The following is a 12291-nucleotide window of genomic DNA, read 5'->3' as shown; positions in this document are numbered from 1 at the left end:
ATACTTAGCCCTGACATCTCCTCTGTACCTACTCCCCAGCACCTTAAAACTGTGCCCTCTCGTGCTAGCCATTTCAGCCCTGGGAACAAACCTCTGACTATCCACACGATCAATGCCTCTCATTATCTTATACACGAAATACATAAATAAATTGTATCACTAAATACAGAAATAAATTGTCATGGTAGAGTTTCATCCCATGAACAAGTGAAGCAGTGACATCTGCACATTGAACTCTGCTCCTAATCTGAGGTGGGAGTGGAGCAGAAATAGAGGAGAGCAGTTCAACGTGCTTAGTGCGTTCTACAGAGAATTCATTTCCATCCAAATCTGTCTTTAATTCCTGTCATATTATTTACTGAAATTTTCAGTCTATATTGTTTCCTTACAAAAATAATGACACGAATTTAACCCTGGTCCTTGCTCTTGGAACGCAGGGAGAAAGAGGACCACCTGGACAGGATGGCAGGAATGGGATTGATGGGAAGAATGGTCTCCCAGGGTCTCCTGGGCTGAGGGTGAGTGTGACACGTGTCCTAAGTTTCCAGTGGGACAGAGTTACAGATCCTGCTGTTTGTAAGTGACCAGAAGGGAAGATGGATAGTAAAGCCAGTAGAGTGGCACGTCCACGTAGCGATTAGCGGAACGGTTCACAGCGCCCGCTGTAAGATTGGCGTTCAACTCCTGCCGCCACCTGTAAAGAGTTTCTACATCCTCTCCATGATCGTATGGATCTCCTTCGGGTGTTCCACTTCCCTCCCACATCCCAGAGACATACAGAACTGTGCAAAAGCCTTAGGCACACATATACATAGCTAGCGTGCCTAAGGCTTTCGCACAGGACTGTAGCAATTTTATGTATTACACTGTACTGCTGCCACATAAAAAAACAAATTTCATGACATATGTGAGCGATGATAAACCTGATTCTGATATGGGTCTCTATTGTGGACTGTGAGTGGGAAGGAGGGCAGAGAGAGGCTGGGAAAAGGGGAAGGGAGAGGGGAGGGATTGGGAAGCACCAGAGAGACATCCTGTAATTATCAATAAACCAATTGTTTGGAATCATCTTGCCTGGTGTCTCGAGGATGTGGGTGCACTTCACCCTCGCCGTTGGCACCATCCTTTGTTCCCACCAGATTTACAAACTCACTCTCTTGCTCCATATTGATAAATATAGTACTGTGCAAAAATTTTAGTCATCCTAGCTACAGTATATATATTTACCTAAGACTTTAGGACAGTACTGTATGGGTAAGAGTGAGTGAGATGTGGGCATGCTATTATTGGCACCAGAAATGTGAAGCTTGAGGGCTACCCTCTGCACATTCCTGGCACAAGTGGTGTATTTCGGTGTATGTTTTGATGTTCATGCAACAAATAAAGCAGATGGTTCTCTTTTCCATTCAGCGGTGGTGATTAGAGAGCATTTGTTAACATCGGTCTGGTGACTTTGTTGATATGTTCATTTCACTTCCTCTACAGGGTGACCAGGGCAAACAAGGGGAACCTGGCAGAGATGTAAGTAACAAGACTGAAGACGAATGCTCCAACCCATGGTTCTACGAACTTCATTCATGAATCCCTTTACCTCCTCCAACTCTATAACCTTATGGGAACTCCAAAACTTGAGTCTTACTTGCTGAACCTCTCAACTGCTATTGTCGGTTATTGCTCCACTGCCTATACCCTAACTCTGAAATTCCCTCCTCATCTAAGGTATTCCTTAAAACCTGCATCTTAAACTGGATTTTTAAGTCAGCTACCCTAATGCTGCCTTTAATTGGTATTAATCTGAAGTCAGTCTAGTCAAAGACTTTGGAAAGGTCACCTATATTAATAGCACTACATAAATCCTTGTTGCAACGTTTATTTTTCTGACAAATCTTCAGAAATATTTAATTGGTTGTAAAGGATTTTTCAGAAAACTGGGGCTGTCAAAATAAATTGCCACACTGCCAAAATAAATTCTTTAATCAGTAAAGTACAACTTAAATAAGTGATTTGCAGGATAGATTAGGAGTTGGTTATTAAAATCTGCTGGAATGGTGATTTTAAAAGAGCCAATTAAACATACACTCAGTGGTCACTTTATTAGGCCCACCTGTACACTTGCTCGTTAATGCAAATATCCTATCAACCAATCGTGTGTCAGCAACTCAATGCATAAAAGCATGCAGACATGGACAGAAGGCTCGGTTGTTGTTCAGACCAAACATCAGAATGGGGAAGAAATGCAATCTAAGTGACTCTGACCATGCAATGATGTTGGTGCCAAATGGGGTGGTTTGAGTATCTTTGAAATTGCTGATGATCTGGGGTTTTCATACACATCCAGTCTCGAGAATTTACAGAGAATAGAGTGAAAAACAAAAAAAAAATCCAGTCAGCGGCAGTTCTGTGGGAAAAAAACTCCTTGCTAATCAGAAAGTTCAGAGGTGAATGACCAGACTGGTTCAGGCTGACAGGAAGGTGACAGTAACCACACGTTACAACAGTGGTGTGCAGAAGGGCATCTCTGAAAACATATTGAACCTTGAACAGGATGGGCTATAGCAGCAGAAGACCACATCGGGTTCTGCTCATGTACCTAATAAAGTGAGCAGTAGTATGTGGAATTAAATGGGAGACAGTTGTAGTACTTGGTTAAAGAAACTTCTTATCCAGTGTATTTAAATAAAGTTTTGTAAAAATAGAAAAAATTAGACCTTGGCATCATTCAGCGGTGGGGGAGAAATGTGCGCAATCTGGATTTAAAATGTCTTTTGAAACAGTTATTGATCAGGTCATGTATCTGCCAAGTTGTACCAATTTTGTGACTAATTTTACAAATGTCTTATTTATTCTTAATGAAGTTTATATACTGTGGATTCAGGTTGATAGGCCATTGGTTAACGGGGCAGCTGCTTATTTGGGACAGCCCTTAAAGAAGAAAACTTAATCAAGAAAATAGCCAGGATTCCCTTTGTTCATTTGGGACATTATGCTGCTTAATTGGGGCAGGAGACTGTTGCCAAGCAGTTTCTAACTAGTGTCAGTCGCCTTGTACTTATGCAGCCATTGGACACTACATCATGCTTAGAGCAAATAGTTTTTAAGTAGCGTCAGTTGCGTATGTTTGTGTTCAAAATTCAGTGATTTTTTTTGTCACTGATAGTTGGCATGGAATAAGCAGAAAGACAATTCAGAACCGTTTCGCTCACTGCGGTTTCAAGCATTCAGGCTTGGTGATGCCAGAAACAGCCTGGAGTGAAAATAAAACAGTTTCACTGCCTCAACAAATTAGGAATTATGAAGAATTTGAAAGTATTGACAATTACCTTCAATGTTACAATGAAAATGAAGATTTGGAGGATGCAAATATTGAAAGCATTGTATGAAGGTAGTCCATTATCTGCACAAGATGTCTGGATCGATTCTGTTCGTTCACAGTCAATCAAAAGAACTCGGCAGTGAATTCCTTTTCAATGACTATTAGGAACTTATACACAATTTGATAGTACTATAGTAGTATTGATCATGTTCTATTTGTTCTGTATTTCATTTAAATAGATAATTTGTTACTCAGTTTGTCTTTTATATACTTTTTAACTATTTCCATGAAACTTTGTCTAATTTGATCAGCTGCTTAATTGGACCAAAATGTACTGGTCCCAATGTGTTCCAGTTAACTGGAATCTACTGTACGTAACATATACGATGAAACAATCGTTAATAACAAATAACACAGTTGGCAAGTTGGTAAACTTAAGCCCAATTGGTCTATGCCAACCAAGATTCCCATGTTTGGTCTATATCCCTCAAAACCTATTCAGGTATCTTTTAAACATTGTCAATGTTCCTCTGGCAGCTCATTCCATATACTGACCACCTCCAGGTCGTATGAGTAGGTGGTGCATATCACAAATCCTGGTCATTGATGCCAGGATTACAATCTCTGAACATTATTGATAGTGGCTGGGGTCACCCGTCTTGTAAAGACACCTCCTAGAAGAAGGCAGTGGCAAACCATTTCTGTAGAAAAGTTTGTCAAGAACAGTCATGGTCATAGAAAGACCATGATCACTCACGCCATACAAAATGGCACAAAATGATGACGATGACTGGGTATGGAGAAGAAAAGGCATGAAGTTCTTATATCAACTAAATTGGAACTATTTTTCTCTTAATAGGTCTTATAATGTTATAGATTCATAAAGTGCTACTGCATAAAACTGGGCCTTTCCATGTACCTATCCAAACTTCCACTGCCAGTGGAAGTGATGGATGTGGGTTCACTTGCAAATGTTACAATTAAACCCACATCCACCACTTCTGCTGGCAGTTCATTCCACATTCACACCACCCTCTAAGTGAAGACGTTCCCCCTCAGGTTCCTTTTAAATATTTCACCTTGCACCCTTAACCTATAACCTCTAGCTCTAGTCTCACCCAACCTAGTGGGAAAAGCCTGCATTTACCCTATCTATACCTTTCATAATTTTGTTTATGTGAAAACATGTAATCTAATTGATGGTTTTACAACACAGGGGTTGTCCGGCCCTAGGGGAGAGACAGGAGTAGCGGGGGCAAGAGGGTCTCAGGGCCCACCAGGACCTCCGGTAAGTTCTGTGTTCGTTTGTTCGATGGTGATTTATGAGAAGGGTGGCACAGAGCTCTAACCTGCTGAGTAATGGTTCACACACTTCCATTAGTCAGCAGGAAGCTGTGCAAGGACTGGTCAGAGTGCTTCTTCTTCACTGCATCCTGAATTGGAATCAAGTTTATCATCATTCACATATGTCATGAAACTTGTTTTTTTTGCAGCAGCTGTCCAATGCAATAGCTTAGACTTTTGCACAGTACTGTTGTAATTTTATATATTGCACTGTACTGCTGCCACAAAATAAAAACATGTTTCATGACGTATGTGAATGATGATAAATCTGATTCTGATATGGGTCTCTATCATGGACTGAGAGAGGGAAGAGGGCAGAGAGCGGGGGAGATCATGATTAGGAAAAAGGGAAGGGAGAGGGGAGGGAGCAGGAAGCACCAGAGAGACATTCTATAATGATCAATAAACCAATTGATGCTGCCTTTTTGAGGCATTGACTTCTGTAAGTATCCTTGATGGTGGGAAGGTTAGTGCCATTGATGGAGCTGGCTGAGTTTACAACCTTTTTTCCGATACTGTGCATTGGCCCCTTCATACCAGATGGTGATACAACCAGTCAGAATACTGTCTGTGGCACATCTGTAGATATACACTGGAGTCTTTGGTGACGTATCAAATCGCCTCGTACTCCTAATGAAGTATAGCTGCTGGCGTGCTTTCTTTGTAATTGTATCAATATGCTGGGCCCAGGATAGATCCTCAGAGATGTTTACACCCAGGGATTTGAGGCTGATCCCACTTTCTCCTGCACCAGGACTTGTGTTTTTCCCTTCACTTCCCCTTCCTGAAGTCCACAATCAGTTCCTTGGTCTTACTGACTCCAGTTGCAAAGTTGTTGTTGCGACCCCACTGAACCAGCTGAACTACCTCGTTCCTGTACACCTCCTTGTCAACATCTGGGATTCTGCCAACAACGGAGTTGTCATCAGAGAATTTATAGACGGTGTTTGCATTCTGCCTAGGGTGTAGAGAGGGTAGAGTAGCAGTCTGATCACATGTCCTTGAACGCTTTGTGGAAGAGGAAGAGGACACTCTGAGCCAGAGGACAGGAACAGCCTCAGGTGTGGTGATATGTAAAATAGAGTATTCCACCAGACACAAGCAAATCTGCAGATGCTGGAAATCCAGAGCAACACACACAAAATGCTGGAGGAACTCAGCAGGTCAGGCAGCAGCTATGGAGAGGAGAGAACAGTCGATGTTTTGGGCTGAGACTGTTCTTCAGGAGTTCCTCCAGCATTTTGTGTGTATCCAACCAGAAATGTCTTCCCTGGTACAAGAAGATTAGCTCTGTGATATCATACTTTCAGGAAAGGAAAGGGAAATTAGTTTTAAATATGTGTAATTTTATTCTTTCTTTAATCACAATCTTTTTTTAAAACCTAAATAGGGCAAACCAGGGGACAATGGAAAACCTGGACTTCCTGGAAAGAACGTAAGTATGTTTATACTGCTACCTTTTGGCCTAGACAACCCACTGATACCAGCCTCCAGCAGCGTAACAGAAGCAGTAGTGAGATCCAGGACCTGGCTCTTTAAGGGTCCTGAGACCTCTATCTTTACTTGGCCAGCAGGGAAACTAATTCAAGCCCAGTGACAAAGGACAGGAGACCGCAAGGAGAGCTTGGGGTTTCAGGACAATGCGGTAGCTGCCACATTACTGCGCCACGCCTACACGTAATAGTCCAAGCTACAAATAGCAACAGAAAATGCAGGGGGGGTAGTAATAAATGACAGTGAAGATTCTCTCCATAAATATTCATTGGACAACATCAGATGTAAGGTAAGTAGACTTAAGTCAACCGGTGAAAGGACTGGATTAGAGTTGAAGAGAAACTTTTTCACTCTTTCTCTCTTAGTTGCCCAAACCGTCTCACTTAAGATGCAAAGTATAGTATCACTCTGTTTGCTTTTTACACAGGGAGAAGATGGAACTCCGGGAGAAGATGGAAGGAAGGTAGGTCTCAGGAGGGAGAGAGGCCTGAACTTTCTCTCTTGGTCAGGAAGAGGGGTGAAACATTTGTGCATCCATCCACCTGCTCCAGTAAAGACCTCGTCTGTTCCTAAAAATGAACAGAGCTTATGTTCATTATCCCTTGCCTGAACAGAGCAAAGATGTCACTGAGGGTCTTGCTTGATATCTATGGAAATGGCTCACGGTAAAATCATTGAGGTGGGGTTGAAAGGAATGATAGCTTGGAAAAGATAGGATTTAGATGGAAGAGGGAACAGGAGGAAAATGTTATTGAGTTACAAGTTACCTCTGTACTGTAGAAGAGATTTACAAGGATGCTGCCTGGACAAGAGGCCTGAGTTATAGGGAGAGATTGGCTGGATCTCGATTGGGCCCAGATGCAAGAGAAGGGAGATTTAAAAGGACTTGAGAGGTAACTTCTTTACACAGAGGGTAGTGAGTATCGGGAATGAGCTGCCAGAAGACGTTATCCAGGCAGTTACAATTGCAACATTTATTTTATTTTTTTCTTATTTAGAGATGCAGAACAGTAACAGGCCCAATAAGCCCACTCCACCCAATTGCGCCCACGTGACCAATGACCCTACTAACCTGTACCTCATTAGAATGAGCAGGTCACTAGAGCACCCGAAGGAAATCCACAGGCCAAAAAGGCTTGTGGAATGGTAAAGGAGAGGAAGGGTTGGATGGCTATGGGCAGAATATGGACAACAGAGACTAGCAGGAAATATGATGGGGTCAGCATAGACTAGCTGGGCCGAAGGGCCTGTTCGCATCTTGTATTACTGTCTAACTGTACCTGACCATTCACCCAGACAATGTTTGTGCAACTGAATTGGTAAATGGGATAAATGTGGATGGGTGCAATGGTTGGCATGGGTGTGATGGGCAGAATGGCCTGCCCCTGTGCCCTAAGACTGTGGCAGTGGCCATTCAGCCTATTGAGGGTTGTGGCCCTTCCAACAACCCCGCCACACCCCCAGTCCAAATATTTCCCACTGTGGTCAGATTCAGATTCAGATTTTTATTACACACACACACACACACACACACACACACACACACACACACACACACACACACACACACACACACACACACACACACACACACACATCAAAACATGCATCATTTGCATTAACAACCAACACACCCAAGGGTGTACAGGCAGTCCCTGGGTTATGAATGAGATCCATTCCTAAGTTTGTCTTTAAGTCGAATTTGTAGGTAAGTCGGAACAGGTACATACGGTTTTTATTTAACATCAGTTAGTCAAATGTTTGTCTTAGTATATATTTTACTTTTCTATGCATATAAAACACTTAAGAAACACTTCCAAATACACTAAAACATCTTAAACATAATAATACAGTAATAATAAAAATAACTACATACGGTACTGTGCTGAAGAGAGAGAATCTGTGTGTGTATGTGTGTAGGTATACAGTACTGTAAAATAATTAAACCACTGCATTGCTTAGTAATAATTGTAGCTTTCATCGGGGCAGGGCCTTTCACATGCTCTATTATTCTCATTTTATCCTTTAAAATTGTTCCGATTGTTGACCAACTGTAGCCTAACGCTTTTCCAATGACCTCTTTCCCATCGCTTTGTTATTTCCACTTTATTTTCAATCATTATCGTTTTCCTTTTCTATGATGCATCACCAGCACTTGCATCGGATTTACGCTTTGGAGGCATGGTTATAAGGGTAAATAAGAGAAAAATTTAAGCCAAATACAAAGTTACACACTCCTTCCTCGAGCCGATGAACCGCTGAAGCCACGCAATGTTTTCATAAGCTTCACAAAGTAGTGCGTGCGTTTGTTATTACGAGCCATTGTATTTGACTAAAATTTTTAATATAATAGGCTTTATGGCAGTCCGTTCATAAGTATGAGTAGTCCGTAAGTCGGACATTCTTAACCCGGGGACTTACTGTACTAGAGGCAGCCCGCAAGTGTCACCACAGATTCCCGCACCAACTTAGCATGCCCACAATGTTCAGTAGACACACAGAATAGAACAAGCAACAAAACAACAACAGCAAAAGAAGCCCCTTTCCTGCTCTCACTCTCCCTCCCTCCCGCACACCCACATTCATGGACAGTCCTCCAACCTCAGGGCAGATCTCCATTCTCCAGTCTCCGGGCTTCAGCTATTGAGCTTGGACTTCCAGACCTTTGATCAAATTTGGGCTTTGAGCTTCAGTGTGATTCCAGTTCTAGCTAATGGCAGGACCCCAAATTTTAGGCTCAAATTCCAGGCCCTCTCACCTCCTGCTCGCACGGGCATCTCATCCCAGGAACCACCTAACTGGGACAGCGCAACGTGCTTGGACATGCTTCGTCACGCATCCACATCGCTGACTTTTGAGCACGGAGCGGAGGCCTAGTCTCCGAACCTTGTCGAAAACATGGAGTAAGACAGTGTGGAAACAGGCCCTTCGGCTCGGTGTATCCATGGCAACCAAGATGCTCATCTAAGCTAGCTCCATTTGCTGACATTTGACCCATTTTCCTCGAAACCTTTCCTAACAATCAAAGACATTTTGACTCACTCTAGCCTGTGGTAAGCCATTGTGCTGTGAAATTTTGCTGTAGTCCCTTGGACAGTAAACCAATTACATAGTGTCCAGTCTATAAGGTCCACGCCAGCAAGTCACTAGGCCCCTCAACAGCCACTAGCAAGCTCCCAGTTTCTCATTCTTGGAGAGGCATGGGGAGCACTCAGATGGTAACATTGCTAACTCCAAGTTCTTCTCTAAGGTGCAGACCATCCTGACTTGCGTTATTGTCCAATCATTGTCATGGGCCCTAATTAGAATCAAGATCAGAATCAGGTTTATTGTCACTGACATATGTCGTGAAATTTGTTATTTTGTAGAAGCAGTACAGTGCAATACATAATAGAAAAACAAGGTGAATTAGGTTAGATTAGGAGGACACTCAGTCCTCATTTATTGTCATTTAAAAATGCATGCATTAAGAAATGATACAATGGTCCTCCAGTATGATATCACAAGAAACACAGGACAAACCAAGACTAAACTGACTAAAACCACATAATTATAACATATAGTTACAACAGTGCAAAGCAATACCGTAATTTGATAAGAACAGACCATGGGCACGGTTATAAAAAAGTCTCAAAGTCCCAATAGCCCCAACATCTCACGCAGACGGTAGAAGGGAGAAACTGTCCCTGCCATGAGCTTCCAGCGCCACAAACTTGCTGATGCAGCATCCTGGAAGCACCTGACCACAGTCCGACTCTTTGAGCCTCTGACCAGTCCTCCGACACTGAGCACCATCTCTGCCGAGCGCTTCGACCCCACCCTGGCCGCCGAGCAACAGGCAAAGCCGAGGATTCGGGGCCTTCCCCTCCGGAGATTCTCGATCACACAGCAGCGGCGGCAGCGAAGCAGGCATTTCAGAAGTTTCTCCAGATGTTCCTCCGTGCTCTCATGTCTGTCTCCATCAAATCAGGATTGTGCACGGCACCCTATTTGACAAGTAACAGATATTCATCATCGGAGTGGCTGCTGCGCGCTGTGTCGCGCTGCCATCTTCTCCTCCTCCTCCCCAATATATATTAAAATAAGTATATATATATATATTAAATAGTTAAATTAAATAAGTAGTGTAAAAATAGAAACAAAAACGTGGTGAGGTAGAATATGAGTTCAATGTCAAATTCAAAATTTGGATGACAGAGAGGAAAAAGCTGTTCCTGAATCATTGAGTGTGTGCCTCCAGGCTCCTGTACCTCCTCACTGATGGTTGCAATGAGAACAGGGGTGATGGGGTCCTTAATAATGGATGCTGCCTGTTTGAGGCATTTCCTGTTGAACGTGTCCTGGATGCTGGGGAGGCTAGTGCCCATGATGGAGCTGACTGAGTTCTCAACTTTCTGCAGCTTACTTCGATTCTGTGCAGTGTCCCCTCCATACAATACCTTGAATCCTAATTCTTAACCCTGGATAACTTGATACATTCGTAATCCTGGAGCTCCAGCATGCTGGAGTACCGTAGCACAGGGCTTCAGATGTTTGAAAAGGCAGCCCAGCCCCTTCAGGGAAATGGGCGTGTCCGTAAAGTGCTGCCTTTGCATGTTACACGTAGCCTATCAATCTATAAAAAAAGAGTCCTTTTGTAGTCACCTTGAGATGGGTGGTTATCTTGGTCAGCATGGACCGGTTGGGCCAAAGGGCCTGTTTCTGTGCTATATGACTTCTGCATAAAGGAAAACAGGTAGACACATTTTGATCTTACCTGGTGCCACAGCCCCAAAGCAGTACAGTGCTGTAAATCTTTGATAACTCCGTGTGGTCTCAAATGAATGGGGTGAAATTACTGCTCCCAATATAATTGAAAGATTAAAAAGATTAGTTTAATTTGTCACATATACATTGAAATATTGAAACATACAGTGAAATGCATTGTTCAAATCCACACAGTCTGAATATGTGCTGGGGGCAGCCCACAAATGTCACCATGCTTTTGGCACCAACATAGCATGCCCACAATTCACTAACCAGTACATCTTTGGAAGGTGGGAGGGAACTAGAGCACTCGGAGGAAATCAATGGACAAACTCACTACAGACAGCGACAGGAATTGAGCTGCAATCACTGGCACTGAAAATGTTACGTTAACCCATACACGACCATGCCCCCCCCCCCCCGAGACAGGTACGCTACAGAGAGCACGCTGGCTTGCTATTCGTCTATTCACTCTATTTGTTTCTTTTTTTAGGGTGAAAAGGGTGATCCAGGAGAAACTCCAAGAAATGTATGTATGTGTTACAGTGTTCAGAATAAGCTGTTGCAAGGGCTAGATGATTTAAACCATCTAAGGCCGGTGAATCTGTGGAATTCATTGCCACAGATGGCTGTGGTGGCCAAGTCACTGAGTGTATTTAAAGCAGAGGTTAATAGGTTCTTGATTAGTAAGGGTGTCAAAGGCTACAGGGAGAAGGTATATGTGTGTGTGTGTGTGTATATTAAATAGTTAAATTAAAAATAGTGCAAAAGTAGAAATAATATTAAGAGATAGTGAGGTAGTGTTCAGTGTCCATCAGAAATCTGATGGTTGAAGGGAAAAAGCTGTTCCTAAAACACTGAGCATGCATCTTCAGGCTCCTGAACCTCCTCCCTGATGGTAATAATGAGAAGAGGGCATGCCCTGGGTGGTGAGATTCCTTACTGACGAATGCCATCTTTCTGAGACATCGCCTTTTGAAGATGTCCTCGATGGTGGAGAGGCTAGCGCCCACGACGGATCTGGCTGAGTTTACAACTTTCTGCAGTTCTTTTTGATTCTGTGCAATGGCCCCTCCATACCAGATGGTGATGAAATCAGTCAGAATGCTCTCCATAGTATATCTGTAGAAATTTGCTACAGTCTTTGGTGACGTTCCAAATCTCCTCAAACTCCTAATGAAATATAGCTGCTGGTGCACCTTCCTTATAGTTGCATCGATATGTTGGGCCCTGGATGGATTTTTAGAGAGGTTGATGTCAAGCAGTATATTCCAGATAATGATCTCCTCGCTGCACTGTATGTGCATGGACAGTGAGAATTGTAGACTAGTCAAGATATTGTCAACAAATTGGGTCCCTAAAACTGTTTGATCCTGTATTCAATAAAAATTCCA

The 12291-nt window shown here is 42.9% G+C and overlaps 1 protein-coding gene across 1 annotated transcript in view; it reads left to right on the top strand.

Annotated features, from left to right (window-relative positions):
• The window catches only part of col7a1l (collagen type VII alpha 1-like), a 363635-nt gene that overhangs the window by 224947 nt on the left and 126397 nt on the right, over window positions 1–12291 (top strand). The window contains exons 66-71 of the mRNA XM_072281015.1: window positions 438–518; window positions 1486–1521; window positions 4530–4601; window positions 6048–6092; window positions 6579–6614; window positions 11391–11426. Of these exons, the coding sequence (XP_072137116.1) occupies window positions 438–518; window positions 1486–1521; window positions 4530–4601; window positions 6048–6092; window positions 6579–6614; window positions 11391–11426 (306 nt within the window). The remainder of the gene's footprint in view (window positions 1–437; window positions 519–1485; window positions 1522–4529; window positions 4602–6047; window positions 6093–6578; window positions 6615–11390; window positions 11427–12291) is intronic.

This window comes from Mobula birostris, chromosome 16, assembly GCF_030028105.1.
Source record: "Mobula birostris isolate sMobBir1 chromosome 16, sMobBir1.hap1, whole genome shotgun sequence".
Lineage (NCBI taxonomy): Eukaryota > Metazoa > Chordata > Chondrichthyes > Myliobatiformes > Myliobatidae > Mobula > Mobula birostris.
Note: the sequence above shows the minus strand (reverse complement) of the source record. Positions and strands in the feature narration are given on the sequence as shown.